The sequence below is a fragment of the Delphinapterus leucas genome, chromosome 16, assembly GCF_059928025.1.
Source record: "Delphinapterus leucas isolate spDelLeu-1000000601 "Yukka" chromosome 16, BTC_Dleu_Yukka2, whole genome shotgun sequence".
NCBI classification, from domain to species: domain Eukaryota; kingdom Metazoa; phylum Chordata; class Mammalia; order Artiodactyla; family Monodontidae; genus Delphinapterus; species Delphinapterus leucas.
The window spans coordinates 26,586,541-26,605,520 of record NC_143144.1 but is presented as its reverse complement, the minus strand read 5'-3'; the positions used below and the strand labels follow the sequence as shown (position 1 = coordinate 26,605,520).

Below are 18,980 nucleotides of genomic sequence, written 5' to 3'. Positions count from 1 at the left end.
ATTCTGCCCTCGGCTGCTGTTCAGAGTTCTTCCTCTCCCATCAGGTCAGGGCTGCTTACTTACTGTTGCCCATTTTGTGTTCTACCTATCTGGGTCATCTTCCTTTCCAGGTAATCATGTAGTTTACTCTCTGCCCAGGTGTTGCCTTACCAGAGTTGCGCCCTGCTCTGTCTGAAATGTCCATGTCTTGCTCTTCCTTGCCTTCATTTTTCTTTGTAGCACTTGGCACTGCCTGGCATCATATGATGTGGTTTTTTTTTTTTTGCGGTACGCAGGCCTCTCCCTGTTGCGGCCTCTCCCGTTGCGGAGCACAGGCTCCGGACGCGCAGGCTCAGCGGCCATGGCTCACGGGCCCAGCCGCTCCGCGGCATGTAGGATCTTCCCAGACCGGGGCACGAACCCGCGTCCCCTGCATCGGCAGGCGGACTCTCAACCACTGCGCCACCAGGGAAGCCCCATATGATGTGTTTTTATTTGTTGTCGTGGTAACTGACTGGATCTGCAGCACGTACAACAGTGTTTGGCCTGTGATAGGTGCTCAGTCCTCCTGAACCGTGGTGTGAGCTGTAGCAAGAGGACTTAAGCTCAGTAACTGCTGGTGGGTCGGTGTGCATGAAACTTAAGTGCTGGTAGTGCCAGATCTTTATCACGATTAAACAAAGCATTTTCTTTTATTAACTGAAACGAATTTTACGAAATTGTGTTTAGGAGTTTGCAAATCAAGAGTGACTTTGGACTCAAGTGAAGTGTTGGCTTTTAATAATAGTTCGTGTCCAGGCTAGAGCCAATCCCCCCCACCCCCACCCCCACCCCGAGCCTTTTGGAGAGGATTTTATGTAGGGGTTAGGGACACAGGACCCTAACATAACTAAGATACCCCTGGTGGCCCTGATTTGAGGTAAATCTGAAAAGGGAACCAGCTATAATCTGAGGAGTTGTTTCCCCTCTTTTTAGTTCCAGAACTTAGTTGTTTTTAAATGTTTAACCCAGTGGTTCTCAAACTTTTTGGTCTCAGGATCCCTGTATACTCCTGAGTCACTGAGAGACCCCAAAGAGCTTTTGTTAATCTGGGTTATATCCGTGATATTTACCGTCTTATAAATGAAGCTGACAGAATTTTAAAAATAATCCTTAAAAAAAATAAATCCATTACATGTTAACGTATTGTGATTATAATGAAAAATAGCTGTTTTCCTAAACATAAGCCTATTTAGTGAGAAGAACAACTTATTTTACATTTTTGCAAGCTTTTTAACACCTGGCTGGATTTTCAGCTGCCTCTGCATTCAGTCTTTTGCACTGTCACATGTCATCTGCTTCCAGAAAAATTCCACTGCTCATTTTTGAGTGAATGAGTGAAAAGGGCAACTAACATCTTCATATTACTATTATGAGAATTTTGACTTCATGGATCCCCTAAAAGAATCTCTGAGACCCTCAGTGTTCGGTGGACCACTCTTTGAGTGTGAACTACCAGTGTAGCTGATTTGCAGGAACTACAGACATCATAGTAGGTGACACTTCCTGAGAGTTCATTGTGTACCCAGCCCTGTTCTAAGTGCTTTTTGCTTAACATTTTATCCTCATAGCAGACCTCTCAGGTGAGAGCAACTAAATCAGAATGCTGGGGACATTCTAATATCCTGCCCTAATCCATGCTGTGGTCTGAATTTTAGATTTCAGCATTTCCAATGAAGGTGGTATTCCTTTTAAGTATTAAGTACTCAAAAGTGACATTTATAGTAGACACACTTGCATGTATCTGAAACTTTTTACTTAATAAACAATCATGTGCGATGAGCCCAGAACACTGAATTTCCTTATTAGTGGGTTTGCATGAAATCTTTTTTTTTTCTTTTATGCATATTATTGTCTTCTTCAAGGGTGCAGAGACCGCCCAGCCGGTTAGCAGGGATGGGATAGAGCCTGGGCCGGCTTCCGGCTGGCTGGCTGAATTGATTTCTGGGCTGTACCCTGGGCTGAGTGTAGAACCATACCGATGTGCCTTTGACCTCTGCCTGTACCCATTCACCTGGCTGGACCTTGGGCATTTCTGTCAGGGACTTCTTCATGGTCCAGTTGTCGAGTAATATTATCTAAGGTGATTTAAGTTTATGTCTGATCATCACCTGATAGGTTGACACTTTGGAAGAAGAGCTTTGCTGACAGGAGTTTATATTGGACTGGAGTGCTCCTTTTTTCTTTTTTTAATTAATATTTTTTATTGGAGTGTAGTTGATTTACAGTGTTGTGTTAGGACTAGGGTGCTCTTTCTTTAAATATATATTTATTTATTTTATTTTTGGGTCTTCATGGCTGCGTGCAGACTTTCTCTAGTTGCAGCAAGTGGGGGCTACTCTTCGTTGCAGTGCGTGGGCTTCTCATTGCAGTGGCTTCTCTTGTTGCGGAGCACGGTCTCTAGGCACACGGGCTTGCGTAGTTGTGGCATGCGGGCTCAGTAGCTGTGGCACGCGGGCTCTAGAGCGCAGGCTCAGTAGTTGTGGCGCACGGGCTTAGTTGCTCCACGGCATGTGGGATCTTCCCGGACCATGGATCAAACCTGTGTCCCCTGCACTGGCAGGCGGATTCTTTTTTTTTTTTTTTTTTTGCAGTATGCGGGCCTCTCCGTGTTGTGGCCTCTATCGTTGCGGAGCACAGTCCCCGGACGCGCAGGCTCAGCAGCCATGGCTCACAGGCCCAGCCGCTCCGCTGCATGTGGGATCTTCCCGGACCGGGGTACGAACCCGTGTCCCCAGTATCGGCAGGTGGACTCTCAACCACTGCGCCACCACGGAAGCCCTGAAAATGCTATCTTAACTGGTGTTGGTACCTCAGGGTCAGGGTCTCAGCCCTGTACTGCAGGGCTCCACTGTGGCCTTTGCTTATGGCCTGAGGCCAGGAACCAAGGAGCAAGGGAGTTTTGATTGTCACTCATTTTCTGAAAGTGATGACATTTGGTTTGGAGACTTTGGTCCCATATCTGTGGCTAAGCATATGACCCCAGGCCTTCTCAGCCACCCAGGTGGTTCTATGGAGGGATGAGCCTGTGGTTGGGCTTCCTACCAAAGCATGTGACCAGGCAGCTGAGGGCTCTGGCTGGCAGTGAACTTCCTCAAGGCTGTGACTCCAGGTAGGGGTGGAAGAGGGCCCATGAGGGTGGGTGCTGGTCACAGCTCCTTCTGGGCCCCTCTGAGTATGACTTTTCCTTCCGTCTTTGTGCTTTCCTGAATTTTCTTAATTGTAGGCAGTGAACATACGTGGTTTGGTAATCAGGAAAAAAAAGCCTGTTATTATTTTTAAATGTTTTAAAATTATTTTTTAAAATTAATTTTTTTTCTTTTTTGCGATACGCGGGCCTCTTACTTTTGTGGCCTCTCCCGTTGCGGAGCACAGGCTCCCGACGCGCAGGCTCAGCGGCCATGGGCCACGGGCCCAGCTGCTCCGCGGCATGTGGGATCTTCCCGGACCGGGGCACGAACCCCTGTCCCCTGCATCGGCAAGCGGACTCTCAACCACTACGCCACCAGGGAAGCCCGGGAGTGCTCTTGAATGAACTAGATAGGAATTTCTCATCCCAAAATCAATTATGCCAAATTGAATCGTTCTTTTACAATCTAAGAAGATCACACAGCCTTGCCCCTCAGTGTGTGTTATCACACAAGGCAGTGCACCTGAGGATTCTGTTGCTTTCTTCATGTGGATTGATTTCTTGTCCTAGAATGATCTGGCTTGTGAGGAAAATTAAAAAGTAAGGGGGCAGTGCGAGAGGAGAAGCAGGGAAGAAAGAACCTTTGTCTTAAGTAACAGAAATAATAGCTTACCTGAGCCAGAGGTGATGGGATGTCAGCCTAGCAGCTTGAAAGCTTTATTGCCACAGATTCCTTCTGTGATAAGAGGACTATTTGGACCTTACTTCCTCCAGATCAAGGCAGGCTGCCTCTAAGCGTATGCCATTCAGAATGATTAAATGGGCAGTATTTTTATTCTGCTCTGCAGAATGTTTTCCAAGAGCAAGATCCTCTAAAGAAGGGACAAGTGCTCTTTGTCATCGAAGGTATTTGTGACACCAGCTGTTTCATCGAGTAGTCAGTGTTGAGTGCATTGTGTCATCTCCTGCTCTTAGGGAATCTAAGTGCACAAATTCTCCTGAGAAATGTCTGAGTGCGGGGGACCTGAGGTAGATACTGCCTCTCCTGGGGTTCCTCTCTCTCGGTTTCCTAGCAACCGGCTTGTTGCCATGGCAATGCATCACCCAGGCAGCAGATCCACTGCCCTGTGGAATGTGTGCTCTGATTGTTGAGATTGGGAGGCTGCTTGCATTTTCTGTTACCCCCCCTTTTTTTTTTTGATAATTAGACTCGAACGGTATTTAGCATATGTTAACTGAAATATTTAAAAGGAATAAAAAAGATTTTATATGGCTAAAATAGTAAGACTGTTTTAACAAATAGGGCATAAAACACACATTCTAGGAATGATTATCCCTTCCATTCTGAGGTGGTTTTTGAAAATCTTTGTTAATTATATGGTGTACATGGACTTTTAAATATCCACAGTGGAGGTAGGCCTTAGTCAAGACTTGTCATTTGGAGACGATTTTGGTGAGTGACGTAGATGATTAAGCTGGTATTATAGTTAGGCTTAGGTTTGACTGCAGACAACAGAGACCTAGAATAATGGTGTCTTAATTATGATCGAACTGTTCCCATCTATCATAGCGAGTTCAGGAGCCAGGCAGTCTAGGGCTAGCATAGTGGTTCTACTTTCAAAGGAATTCGGAGACCCAGACTCTTCTAGCTCAGTGTTCTGCATCATTGAGGTCTAGGCCCTGTCTTCATGGCCCATCATGGCTGCCAAAGTTCCATCCATCACTTGTCTTTAAAAGTGCAATAATGTCTACTAACATCCCATCAACCAGAATGTGGTTTCATGGCCAGACCCTGCTACAAGGGGGACTGGGAAATGTGGTTTTAAATTTTGGCAGCCATGTGTGTAGCTAAGAATTTGTGGTTCTGTTCCTTTCTTTTTTTTATTTTATTTTTTTTAATCTTTGTGGTTCTGTTCCTTTGAAAGGAGTGGAGAATAGGTATAGGGAGCAACTTGTGGCCTGTGCCACACTGGGCGATAATTGTTCCCTAAAACAGGTTGTAAGGTTTAACTATTTTTTCTGATTTTAAAAAGTAACAAGAGAAAAAATTAATTTATGCCAGTATACAAAAATTAGAATGTGAACACCTCCCTTTGTCATCCTTTCCCTCGAGTCCACCATTAACGAGCCAGTGCACAATTAACTGAGCTTCATAAGTACCAGGCACTCTCAGTGCTTTCTGTGCCTTCTTACTCATCTTCACAGAGTTCCTGAGAAGAGGGCACTCTTTTTTTTTTAAAGGAAGTTATTCAAATAATTAATTAATTTATGACTGCGTTGGGTCTTCGTTGCTGCGCGGGCTTTCTCTAGCGTTGAGCGGGGGCTACTCTTCGTTGCGGTGCGTGGGCTTCTCATTGCAGCGGCTTCTCTTGTTGCGGACCGTGGGCTCTAGGTGTGCGGGCTTCAGTAGCTGTGGCTCACGAGCTCTAGAGTGCAGGCTCAGTAGCCATGGCACATGGGCTTAGTTGCTCCGCGGCATGTGGGATCTTCCCAGACCAGGGCTCGAACCCGTGTCCCCTGCATTGGCAGGCGGATTCTTAACCACTGAGCCACCAGGGAAGCCCCAAGGGCACTCTTTATTTTCCATATTTTGCAGATAATTGTGGCGTTAGTAAGTTGTCTGAGGCTTGGCTTTAGTAGACAGCAGAGCAGGAATTTTGTCAGGTCTGTCTACCCCCAACACTCAGGGCAGTGATCATGTTGCCATACTGCCTCTGTGCCCTTCCAGAGAAGGAGAGGTTTTTGGGGGGGCTTTTCTAAAAAGTGGGTTCCAAAAATATTTTCAACAGTGGCAACTTTCTTGGGATTGGAGGGCCAGTCAGCCTGTAGCTCCAATTACATGAATTACTGAAAGCTTTTCACTGGTGGTGGTACTGGTGCTTCGCTGGGCACCTCTCATTTTTGCCCACGCAGGGCTTCTTGCTTAGCTCCTAGCTACACAGTATCGACTCCTGGGCTCATTACAGTCGGGCGTGTGCTTCACTCTCCTTGTGATTTCTGGGTCTTGAATTTAGCAGCCAACAACTTCTGAGGTTGCTGGGAAACAGCTCTCTAGGTCTTTGAGCTGCCAGTTTAATGACCTGGTTAAATGTAGAGAAAGCAAATAGAACATCCTTGATTCAGCTATTTGTGGAACACCTGTTCTGGGCAAGACAGTAGATGTGAAAAAGGTCTTCCAGTTGCTACTGTGGATAATAATAGTAATAGCGCTCACTGGACTTTTGTAGCATGCCAGCACTGCACTGTGTTTTACAGTCGGTTAATTTTTACAAATCCCTTGGAGTAGGTGCTAGTAATAGGCCCATTTTGCAGATTGGAAGACCAAAGTCTGAAGGTCACATGACTAGATGTGGTAGAGCCATGATCTGAACCTTCACTGTCTGATTTCAGAGGCAGTCTGGTAGGGGAGTCAAGATACTGTGGGTAAATTAAGATACCAGAGAGATAGATGATGGTTGAGAGACTAATACTCTGGCCGTTGAAAGTGCATAGTTACGTCGTCTCTTTTCTCAAAACAATCCAGTGATCAATGGCTTCATCCTCATTTTACAGATGGAAAACAAGCTCAGAAGGATGGTGATTTGTTTAGGGTCATTTGGACAGGACTTGCAGGCAGATCTTATTTTCTTTTCAGTATACCGTGTTTGAAAAACATTTAACTTGTTAGATGGTGGGTAAGTTGCCTTAGAAGCCTCACTCTAAACTTGGGGTTTAGCTCCTTCTCACTTAAGTCATTGTAAGAGCACCTAAAACACACACGGCTATGGTGAGCTCTCCCTCTTTCCCTCCCTCCCAGGCTCACTGAGGACTTTTGGTCAGAGTCTAGAGCGGCCACAAAGCCCATGACTGATCCAGCTCATGGCAGCTGTTCTCAAGACAGTAAAATTCCACTACAGCCTATCTTTGATAAGTGACCTACATGTGGAGTGGTTTAGAGCACATCTGCTTATTTTCTTCTAAGCCTAGGAGTAAGAAGGGAACAGAGCCCCCACCCCTTTCCTAAGGAGATAACCACTGAAGTCTTAAAAAAAACAAAAAACAAACCTGAAACCCTGTCCTAATAAAATGAAACTTGGTTGTGGGGTTTTAGTGTCTCTGAAGTGATCATTTCTCTGACTCCAGCCCGCCAGCATTTGTCACTGAGGGCTCAAATGCCAGGCCCTTGAACTAAGAAGTGTAGTGCTCGCCTTACCCTGAGCAGTGATCCTTCTTAATAGGACAAATTTAATCAGAAATCTCCAGGGTGTCAGGCAGACATTCTAAGAACTGTCTTAGAGTTCAGCCTGTCGCCTCAGGGAAGGAAGTTGGTTTTTGGGGGCAGTGTGGGAAGATGAAAATAGAGGTGAAAGCTTTGCTGGGAAGATGTTTTGAGAAATAACTCATAAGAACGTAGGTTAGGGTAATTTTAATATTGGTTATGTGTAAATACTGAAAATGTCATTTGCCTCATTATTGTAACAGTGAAGACTTTTGTAGCCCCTAGAGGTCTTCTAGCCCCGCTCACCACTCAGGATCCCTCTGACACAGAATCCGTCTAGGTTGGGCATTTCATTTCTGCTTGGTTGCTCCCACTCTTGTAGAGGTCATCACATAACAAGCCAACTCATTCTCTTTTTTGTGTGTGTGTTTTTTTTTAAGCATCAGTTTAATGGTTAGAGGACAGTTCAGGCTTCAGAGTGAGAACTCTGACTTCAAGTTGAGACTCTGCACTTATTAGTTAGAACTTGCTTAATCTCTCACAGGTTTCCTTTATTTTTTTCTTTCTTCTGGCTGTGCCGTGTGGCATGTGGGACCCTAATTCCCTACCAGGGATCAAACCCCGCGTCCCCTGCAGTGGGAACGTGGGGTCTTAGCCACTGGACCACCAGGGAAGCCTGCGATTCCCCTTTTATAGCCTGTGGGTGTTAAGTATGTTCCTTACCTTGAGCTGTGGTCTGCTTCCCTTCACCTCTACCCACCGCTCTGAGGTCTGGGATCTGAAGCCACCACCCAGAGCAGATCCACCCCCATGTCAGAGGTGGAAGGTGTCCTTCACCTGTGAAGATAACTGTGCTTATCCCGGAAACCTTCTCTCTCCCAGCTAAACACCTGCAGTCTCCTAAGGGCCTCGCCTTCCGACCTGCGCTTGTCACTGTCCCACGGGAAGCAGGGTGCGCAGGTGTGCTCTGCCTGCCTGTGTCCACTCACGCCGCAGCTTCTGAGCCCCACCTCTGTCCTTGTGCTGTTGGCTTTTGCTGCCCTGCTTTTTCTTTCAGCCCAACAGACTTCACATTTAAATTTAACCCGGAGAGTTTCATTTTCCCAGCTGTCGTCTTCAGCCCTTGCTGTCCCTGCTCAGCCTTTTGGGATGAGCCTTCCACTCCATTTAGGTGCCCATCATCTGGATCTCCCCACCTCCCCCTCGTTTCTGCCACATCACAACTGGGTGACACTAACACGAGCTGTTGCCCACAGCATGGACCATGGGCGACACTCATCACAAGGGATGAGTGCCTGGTGGGGCCTTTTCCAGTGGGCCTGAGGTCTGCTGGAGCCCCGCTCCTGAAAAGACAAAAGTGTTCTTTCTCTTCAGCAAAGATCACTGCTCTCCCTCAGAATGTTCAGGAATCCCCCTCCCCCCACCCCGCCCCACCAGTCTTTCAGCTGCCCTCTTTCAGGTGCCAGTTCAATTTTCATTTTGAAGAAGCCACCTCCGGCACCCCGGAACAGTTGGGCATTCTCCTTGCAGCTCTGTGTTTCTGCTAACGCAGCACCATTATTCCTGTGTCTGTCCCTCCCACCTGAAAGCACTGCTTGTCGCGGTCAGTAGAGTTGATAATTGCGTCTTCATCTTAGTTGTTTTCCCACTTCTGTGGAGAAAAACCATGCTTACCCCGAGAGCTTTCAGTCCCCAGCTGGAGTCCCTGGACAGGTGTTGAGAACCCCCTGAAGTGGTGTGAGGGTTTTGTGTATTAGTACGTTTTCTGAGGAAGGGATCTATGTTCCAAACGTGTTCTGACCCACTGTTTGATTCCCTCTCAGGAGACCGGCTCCCGAAATAAGCCCCTGAACCTCTCAGCAGGTCACGCACTTGGCATCACCAGGCTTGTTTCAGCCTCATTACCAACCCTGAGGACACGCAGTTGTTTCGGGTCATCTTAGGAAATCGCACCACAGACCATTTTAATAACATGCACCTTTATAAATTTGGCTTTAGTTTGGAGGTAAATGGGGAGGTCTTGGTGAGAACTGAATTTCTGGGAGCTGGGACTTCAGTTTTCATTTCTTAGTGTCCCTGAAGTCCGTTTTAGGCTTGGATTGGGTGACCTCTTAGGTCTGCCAGATTGGCCACCAGGCATATATTTTACCTCTAGTTCTGAGGTGGGGGCTTGTTACCATTCAGCAACTGTCAGGATTGGGAAATGACCTTGGGTTCTGCAGTAGCTGGACCAATTTCAGATAGAAGGGGCTACATTTTTGGTCCAGAATAGCCTGGCCAAAACAAGTAACAAGTCTTTATAGCAGGTGATTACTGTTTCAAGTTCCTAGGGGGAGTAAACAAGTTACAAAGTATTCTTGCAGCTTGGGCCTGTGATAGTGCATTGTGTTCGGGGAAACCTGATAGATTTTGGTCAGTTACAGCCGGTTCCTGGCTGGAAGTTTGGAGAAAATCCCTAGACTGAGTATTTGTAAGGATGGAGAGTGGTGGTCAGGCCTTGTGCAGGGAGCCCTGCTTTTATCTGCCGAGGTCCATCCTTCCGGCGTCACTGTGTATCTCTGTATGTTCCTTTGCCTAGAGACTCATTCTGTAGCCTCCTGTTCATAATTCGAGCTCCTAATTCAGATGTAGAAGCAGGCGATGTACTTAGTGGGTACTGTTCAGGGGAACTGGGAGGCCAGTGCCTGAGAGGAGCGTGGGAAGCGCTGCTGGGAGCTGCCAGGTCTGGGGCTGGCTCTGTGACCCCCTCACTCCTCAGAGCCCTTGCCCTCGTGACGGGACTCCTGCTCCCCTCTGACCTCCCGGGACCTACGGCTGAAGGCCGCAGCCTAGCTCGGCTACGTTATGGTTAACCATCTGGGGAGTGGGCTACTGTTATGAATCGGGCACATGTTCACCCACAGAGACCAAATCAAACCAACAGCTTTTGGAATGAGGCCAGTTCTGTTGAGTTCATGAACTGGTTGTGGGTTGTGATTTTTTTGCTCCCCAAAGGGCAGAGAAGACTGTAATCTGGGCAGATTAAGAATTTGTGTGGTGGTGTCTGAAGGGGCGCAGATCATCTGGCTTGAGCTTTCTGGGGACCTGTGACTCCGTGTCTGCATGAACAGTTTGTCGAACTATAGCTAGTCTTGAATAGCTAGTAAAGTAATAACAGTATTTCCTTTCCTTCCTTCTAGTTTTTTTTTTTTGCGGTACGCGGACCTCTCACTGTTGTGGCCTCTCCCGTTGCGGAGCACAGGCTCCGGACGCACAGGCTCAGCGGCCATGGCTCATGGGCCCAGCCGCTCCGTGGCCTGTGGGATCTTCCCGGACCAGGGCACGAACCCGTGTCCCCTGCATCGGCAGGAGGACTGTCAACCACTGCGCCGCCCTCCATGTGTTGTAGCCCATGGTGTGTGTGTGTGTGTGTGTGTGTGTGTGTGTGTGTGTGTGTGTGTGTGTGTGTGTGTGTGTGTGTGCGCGCGCGCGCTTCTCACTGCGGTGGCTTCTCTTGCTGCGGAGCATGGGCTCTAGGGGCATGGGTTTCAGTAGTTGCAGCACACAGGCTCAGTAGTTGTGGCTTGTGGGCTCTAGAGTGCGGGCTCAGTAGTTGTGGCGCACGGACTTAAATGCTCCGTGGCATGTGGGATCTTCCCAGACTAGGGCTCGAACCCATGTCCCCTGCATTGACAGGCGGATTCTTAATCACTGAGCCACCAGGGAAGCCCCTGCATAATATTTTGGTGAGAATATCACTAGTCTTTTCCCTCTAGTGTTGACCATTCGGGTTACATCTGCCTTTTTTTAATGTCGTGAATTTGACTTAATATATATACACACTTAGGCATACTGTATTTTACCTCTTGAATTACTGGATTTCCCTAAAATGTTTTATTAGAAGTGGATTTTTGAAGAGGGATTTTTTTCCCCTCAGTTCTTGAAATATATTAATATATTTTGAGAAGTACTTACTAGTCACACTGCTGTCAGCCTTATAAGAATGCATCTTTTTCCACAAATTTATCACTATTTGGTGGTAAGGTTTTTTGTTTTTGTTTTCCGTTGGCTATTATTTTGACTTTATAAATATGGTACCTTCTTGCTTTAACCTGCATTTCTTTGGTTCCAGGTGACTTGAACCTTTCTTCTGTTTTTTTTTTCCCCTAATCCCATTTCTGTGGTTGTGACTTCCGCCCGAGTCCTTTCCTTGTTACACCATAGATGAAACTCCGTGTGTGCAATTGGTTTCGAATGGACATACCTACACTTTGTGATATCCAGGCTATGTAGTTTTGTTTTTTTGCTAGCAAACTTGTTTATGTGCAGAAACTCACCCAGTTGATTATAAAAGGTCTCTTCTACTAGAACAACATTAAAAGCCATTGTTTTATGTAATGAGGATATGACTCTTCGTGTTCTCGTTACAATTTTTTTTTTTTCCGTACGCGGGCTTCTCACTGTTGCGGCCCTGCCCGCTGTGGAGCACAGGCTCCGGACACTCAGGCTTAGCGGCCATGGCTCATGGGCCCAGCCACTCCGCTGCATGTGGGATCTTCCCGGACCGGGGCACGAACCCGTGTCCCCTGCATCGGCAGGCAGACTCTCTACCACTGCGCCACCAGGGAAGCCCTCATTACAATTTTTTTAACTTTGGCCATTTTTCATTTTTACAGAAGTTAAAATCTTCTATTTTTAAACCTGCCAGTCTTTTCTCTTTTGATTTCTTTCATTACTTCATGGAAATTTAAGATGGTAAAGATTAAAAGGACTGATCTGTCTGATACTGTTTAAAAATAGTGTGAGAGGAAAACGGTGAACCAGGTAGATTAGTCCCTCTCAGCCCTGTGACATATGATGTGACAACGCAGCTCCTTGGCTCTGTGGCTCATACAGCTGGTGAGGGGCCAGCCTAGTGTCCTGCAAAATGCCAAGGCCCCTGATGCTGGGGAAGCAAGTGAGGTGGGCCTGGTATGTGGGAATGGGCCGCATCCTCACGCTGATTCCGCTTGCAGCTCTCGCCAGCCCCGTCCTGGGCCTGAGAGAATGTACCCGAGGCTCGGCCGTGTGGTGCCAGAACGTGAAGACGGCGTCTGACTGCGGGGCCGTGCAGCACTGCCTGCAGACCGTCTGGAACAAGCCGACCGTGGTGAGTGCCTCCGACTGCTGGGCCTCTGTGCCTTCTGTAACTGCTGCCCTTTACGGAGCGCTCTCTCCTGCTTCCTTTTGTTTGTTCTTCCTGGTGAACCTGAGACCTGTTTGTGGGTGGGGGTACCCATGCGGAGGAGTGGCGGGCTGGAGCGGGGAGGCTCCATTCCCCCAAGGCCGCCCAGTGTCCTGGTGGCACAGATAGGGGGAGGTCCTGCCTGTCCTCCACCGCGTGCCTCATGCTGCCCTCCAGATGCAGCTCCCACCTCTCTACCCCACATAAGGGACCGGCAGGTGTAGCTCCCATTCCCAGGACAGGGCACACGGGTACAGCTCTGTCCTTGGTCATTCACTCAAAGTAGATGCTAAGCTTTTGAAATCCTTTCCCCCCTTTTTGGTATTTTTGTCTTTTAAACAGGCAGATCACTGATTCAGACCCTAGAGCTTGGTAGCTATCTTAAATTTTATTTCCAGCTATAGCCAGACTGGAAAAGATGCCACTGATTTTTCATCTAAACAGTGATAAATATAGCACATTAATATGGGGAATACTCTTAAGATGACAGACCTCAGGTGCATACTCCACGCAACCTGAGTCCTCTCAGGAGACGCCCGAGCTCTGCTGGCTGGGCCAGGGGACTACAGGAAGTGCTGTTTGTTTGCTCTGGGATGTGCTTCAGCCTGTGGTCCAAGGCAGGATTGATTGTGTGGAGCTTGAGGTCTAAAACTTGTCGCTGGCCACTAGTACTCCTTCAGTAAGAGAAGAAGAATTAATTCAGTAACACTGCTCTATTAGTTTTCTGAATTCACTGTCTTAAACCACTCTCTGTGGCCAAAATTACTTTAAGATTTGGTTTCTAATTTGCTTCTGATCTTGTTTTTAATACTGCTTCCTCTTTTGAAGTTTAATGTATCACAGGGGCAGTTTAGATCTTTCTCTCTTGACAGGACAGTCTCGTGGATACCGGAACCTCTCGGGCATCATGCACAAATTCACGATATCATAAGTTTACGATACTGGAAAAAAGGCATATGTAACCTGAGTGGCCGCATGCACGGTATTAGCCTGATTAGGTCCGAAGGTTCAAGGCGGTTTCTGTAAATGCAGCTAAATTCACAGGTGTTCCTTAATCTCACCCAGATGTGTTAGTTCCTTCTTCATGGGTTGAAAATTGGTTGACATAAAGAAGGGAGCGCCCCAAGAGCTTTGAGGACTGGCTAGAATTTCCGTGGTCCTGGGCCATGTAGGGATGCCAGGCTTGTCTAGAAGACTCGCGTCATGTCTCTGAGCTCTGCAGTGGTGACGTGTGGCCTTCACTGGCACACAGCACTGCCCAGGAGGTGGAAGGCAGACAGAGCGCCGGCAGCAGTGCTGGTGGGAGTGTGCAGAGGTCTGACTGGGCCTTGTTTCACTGCCCGCACCCTCTTACTCTGTGATGTTCCGTCACGTTACCGATTTTCTCTGATTTCTGCTGCCCTGAGTTCCAGCTGATTTTTGAGCCTCAGTTTCTTCACAGAGCTGTTGTGAGCATGAATGCGAAATGTAGCCTGTGCCGTGTGCACTGAGCAAGGCGCTGAGGGGTATAGAGGGTACAGGAAAAGGGTTTCTATCCTGTAGAAGCACAGCGTACTGTGATAAGCCACATCTAAGCCTCCCCCGCGGTGTCCAGTGCTTCTCACCTAGGTTGGGGGACCAGGATGTGCCAGTGTGTCAGAGATGGCCATGGTTAGATGAAACAGGAAAGTGGCCATGGCAGTTTTCAGCTGTGTGCGGTGTGAGTTATGTCCTACGAATACAGATCTCTCTCCCTCGTGTTCCTTCCTCTTAGAAATCCCTTCCCTGCGACATATGCAAAGATGTCATCACTGCAGCCGGTGACATGTTGAAAGACAACACCACTCAGGTGAGCCGCCACCGGGGTGTGTGACTGCGTGTGAGCGGTGGCCGTGTGGCCACGTGCATCGGTTCCGTACAGAGCTGTGACTGAGGGCGTCCAGCGAGGAATGGTCTAGGCTCAGGTCGGAAATAACTGTCCTGTGGGCCACAGACTGCTTCTGTCATGTAACGTCCCCCACCCCCATCCTTTAAAAATGTAAGAACCATTCTTACCCTCAGGCTGTACAAAAACGGGCCGCGGGCCCTAGTTTGCTGACTCCTGGGCTAGGTGTCAAATGCCCGAGGTTGATCGGGACTTTGTATCACATACCGTTAACCTTTAGGTCCATTTTTGGTGACTTCTGCTCAGAATTCCCTGTGCCAGTGAGACCGCAGGTCAGAGGATCTTTGTTCTGAATAGTGCTCGCATCTGCTTTTTGCCTCACTGACCTGGCAGGGCCACGGCTCCACAGTAGCCCTCTCCCAGGTCCTCTTCCCCGAGGGCCACTGTTTCTAGCCTTCACGTTTCTGGAGTTGTGGAGGGCCTCTTGCTTTCAGCCCGTTTGTGGAGAAGAAGTCCATCCTGGTCCGACCCTTGCCTCTGTCCCCTCTAGCAAGAGATCCTCGTGTACTTGGAGAGGGCCTGCGACTGGCTGCCTAAGCCGAACATGTCTGCCTCCTGCAAGGAGATCGTCGACTCCTACCTCCCGGTCATCCTGGACATGATTAAAGGACAAATGGTACGTGATGGAGAATAGATAGACTCTTCTTCAAGGCACCTCTGGGGCCCGGGGGAGGTTCCAGACCAGATTACAGTGACTAAAATGGAAAGTCCGTTCATAGACTGAGATTTCGTCAACAGATCTTTTGTACAGTTTTCGTCCAGCATGGCTTTGCCACAGCAGACCACTCTGCTTGTAACATTCAGGGGTTGGGGAGGGTATGGGAAATGGGAACTCATAGAATTAATGAAGGAATGTAAACTGGTATAACAGTTATAGGTGCTGACTTGATAACTCATGTCAGCTACAAGGATGCTTGACTTTCATTCAGTGAATATCTGTTACGCATAAACCATGTGCCAGAGGTTGGGTTTTCAGCAAGGAACAAGGAGCCAGGTTTGTGGAATTTGGAAGGACCCTAAAAACCTCCAGTGGGGCAGGAGTGTCCTGAGATGGGACCAAGGTTTTGGTAAGGAAAGCAGGGGTCACATCACGCAAGACCTTTCAGGCTGTGTTTCAGGATTGTCGGTGCAGCGGGGAGGTCTTGGAGGGTTTCACGGGGAGAGGTGAGATGATCCCTTTTCAAAGGGGTTGGTCTGGTCTGGGTCCCACCAATTGGGAGTTGCAAGAGGGGAAGCTGGCAGGACAGTCAGGTGTGAGATCTGATGGGGACAGTGGAGGCGGACAGCTGCACGTGGTCTTAGTGGATAAACGGACTGGACTTGCTGGTGGAGGGGAGGAGTTAGGCATGTCTTCCATGTTTGTGGCTGGCACCTCCAGGAGGACGGTGGTGGAACCATTTGTCATAATGGAGCCGTGGGGCTGGCCAAGCAGGTTGGGCAGTTTGGTTTGAGATGTGCCTGTTAGCTGGGCGTGCGCACGTGAGTCATGCCAGGAGATGAGGAAAGGGAGAATTCGAAGGCGCCAGGTGGCCTGTTTCCTTCTGGGGAGAGGATTTCCACTTGTGCCTCTTTTCCCCCCAGAGCCATCCCGGGGAGGTGTGCTCCGCTCTCAACCTCTGTGAGTCTCTTCAGAAGCACCTGGCAGAGCTGAATCACCAGAAGCAGCTCAAGTCCAATCAGATCCCGGACCTGGATATGGCTGAGGTGGTGGCTCCCTTCATGGCCAACGTGCCCCTCCTCCTCTACCCTCAGGACGGGCCCCACAGCAAGCCCCAGCACAAGGTGAGGCAGTGGGCCTGGCCGCCCAGGGCCCCGTCTTTGGTTGGGTTTGAGCTGTGACACGAAAGGGGGCGGCATGTGCGTACAGCTCTCAGACTGGGGCCTTATTCCTTTACTTGATTCTGCAGTTCCACAACCCACCGTTCAGATGGTTGCGCATGGAGGTTTTGAAGAACCGGGATATCTAACAGACGCAGAGATGGTTCCCCCTTCCTGTTAAGCTTTACTATAATCAATGCCCACTTGATTTTAAACCTGTCAGTCCCTTTAGAGCCTGTAAAAACACACTAGGAACAGTTGAGGGACTCACCCCTGGTGCTGCAGTTACGAGCATGTCGGAATCTGAACACTCTTAGCTGTTTTTAGGAATATGCAGTGTTTACAGACCAACTGCCCCTGTGTCTCTAGGCTGATGGGGACGTTTGCCAGGACTGCATTCAGATGGTGACTGACGTGCAGACTGCTGTGAGGACCAACTCCAGCTTTGTCGAGGCCTTGGTGGACCACGCCAGGGAGGAGTGCGACCGCCTGGGGCCTGGCATGGCCGACATGGTGAGCCTTACCTCAGGCATCGGAGGACGTTCTGGGCCAGGGAGCTGGGCTGTGGAGACAGCAGTGGGGGAGGCAAGAAAAGTTCACTTCCTGGGGCGCCATTTCAAGTTCCAGCCTGAGGGCTTTGAGGAAGAGATGTTCAGACAATTCCCAGTTCCCAGAAAGCAGCCAGATATGTGGTGGGTACTTAAATACCTGGTTGGTTAATTGAGTTTGGATATGTAACAGAACTCGTGGGACAAAATAGTGGAAGGAGAAGGAGACCACTTTTGTGAAGATTTTTTTTTTTTTCTTTTTTCTCGCAGTCACCACAACTTTAAGAAACAACAGTAGAACCACTTAGAACCCTGTTCCGGCTCTAAGGCCTGACTGTTGTCTATTCGTAATTCTAGGTGTGCTGTCCCCGCCGCCAGCAGGGTGGTTGCCCAGGGGAAGCCACGCGCCTGGCTTGTAAGAGGCTCACCCGGGATGCCTTCCTTACTTTGGTGAATGTTGGTCCTCCAGGCTCAGAAACTCTTCGTTAGCCCCGTGGGGGGTTTATGTCTTGGACCCTGTTCCCATTACCCACACTCATGAGATTGATGTCTAAAACCAAAATGCCATTTAGTACCCGACCACTAATGAACCTCTGCAAGGCTGGACGTGGGGAGGCCAGCTGTAAGAAGTCCGTGGGCCTGGGATCTAGAGCAGCCTTTCTGGGTGGGAATGGCTGGCTCTGGGAGCTAAGGGTTCCTTTCTGTTAACTTTCTTTAAAGCCTGTGAATCTTTTAGCCTCATTGAAGTATCTTGGTATATTTGCTGTGTCACTTGGCTTCCCCAGGTTAACCTCTCTGAGAGCTGTCCTATCACCCTGTTTTCTCACGTATAGAGGCTCCCAGATTTTTTATGAAAATCATTATAACTTAACTGGATTATACTGGATTTAAACTTTATAATCCTGTCCAAGAATGTGTGAACGGGTTTGAAAAGTAATCTCGGACCATCGGCAGTGTATCTCGTAGCCACACTCACTCCCGGGGACTGCCACTGAGTAGTTGCCGTGTGACCTCGGGGAAAGTACGGGCCATAAAAGGAGATTGGAGGACCTCATCTCTAAGGGCCTTTGGAAAACATTTTCAAAACACTTTTGCACACGCGTTTTCCTGTAAGGTATGGAGTAACCAGATTGCCATTTTTTATCTTATTGAGACTTGCCCAGAGCAGGCATTGATGATTCCACTCTTGGAAACTTGCTTGATACTCACCTGTTGGCGCTGTTGGAAAGGGTGGGGTTTTGGTGTGTTGTTGTAGCACTGAGTTTCGCTAACAGTCTGTTTCTCTCTCCCCAGTGCAAGAACTATATCAACCAGTATTCGGAAATTGCCATCCAAATGGTGATGCATATGGTAGGTGGCAGGGGAAGCTCCTTGTTAGCATTTTTCTTTGTCTCAAACTGTGATTTCTAGGATTTTGAAAATTATATGGTTTAGTTTCCCTTTTACCTTTAAGTACTGAATTGGGCCAAAATGAGCCCTCTTTGACCAGCAGACTGTCCACCTGCAACTCAGTACCTCCCCCTTGCCTTCCCCAGGTAGGGGAAAGGCTGAAGTAGCCTGACCCCCGGGACTGCCCTGCTGGCTTCCTGGTGGTTTGTTTGCCGGTGCATATGTGAGCTGGCCATCAGATTTCTAGCATCTGGCTTTCATTCTGGGACCCTTGGGAATAGTCTGCTCTGTAGCTAGGCCAGGCCTGAGGATTGCTGTCTTCCAGCCTGAGTTCTGAGGGGGGAGCATCCGCCTCCCAGAGCTGGTCCTGCACTCTGCAGCCGTGTTAGCTGTAGCTGCTGCTGGAGCCCGTAACTCCTGCACTTGCTTCTCATGCATCCAGGGGGTAGGGGCATTCCTTCATTATTAGAGGTAGAAAATATCCAGAAAGCACAGTGAAGCCAGCTCGATCCAGGCAGCAAACTGTACAGGGCAGGGAGGTCTGAAGGCATCCTTACATGGGGAAGATGCACTGGCCTCCTGAGATCTGATCTGCAGTGGGTGAGGGGTGAGTTGTCCTTTTTTTCTCTGTCATGCTGACTTCCTAACTATGTTGAGACTGGCCTACAGTCCTTGAGTTTGTTCTCCTCAGGGACAAGTAGATACACATGCGCATCCCTGTTTTTTCCCTTCCCTTAAGATAGGTAACTAAG

The 18,980-nt window shown here is 48.6% G+C and overlaps 1 protein-coding gene across 2 annotated transcripts in view; it reads left to right on the top strand.

Moving 5' to 3' along the window:
* PSAP (prosaposin) overlaps nt 1-18,980 on the top strand; it is a 33,100-nt gene that overhangs the window by 5,879 nt on the left and 8,241 nt on the right. Inside the window, exons 2-8 of one of the 2 annotated variants that reach the window (XM_022590820.3) lie at nt 12,341-12,474; nt 14,303-14,377; nt 14,964-15,089; nt 16,055-16,255; nt 16,661-16,804; nt 17,197-17,289; nt 18,133-18,189. In XM_022590820.3, coding sequence (XP_022446528.2) covers nt 12,341-12,474; nt 14,303-14,377; nt 14,964-15,089; nt 16,055-16,255; nt 16,661-16,804; nt 17,197-17,289; nt 18,133-18,189 — 830 coding nt within the window. The remainder of the gene's footprint in view (nt 1-12,340; nt 12,475-14,302; nt 14,378-14,963; nt 15,090-16,054; nt 16,256-16,660; nt 16,805-17,196; nt 17,290-18,132; nt 18,190-18,980) is intronic. The other variant, XM_022590823.3, reaches the window with a different exon arrangement.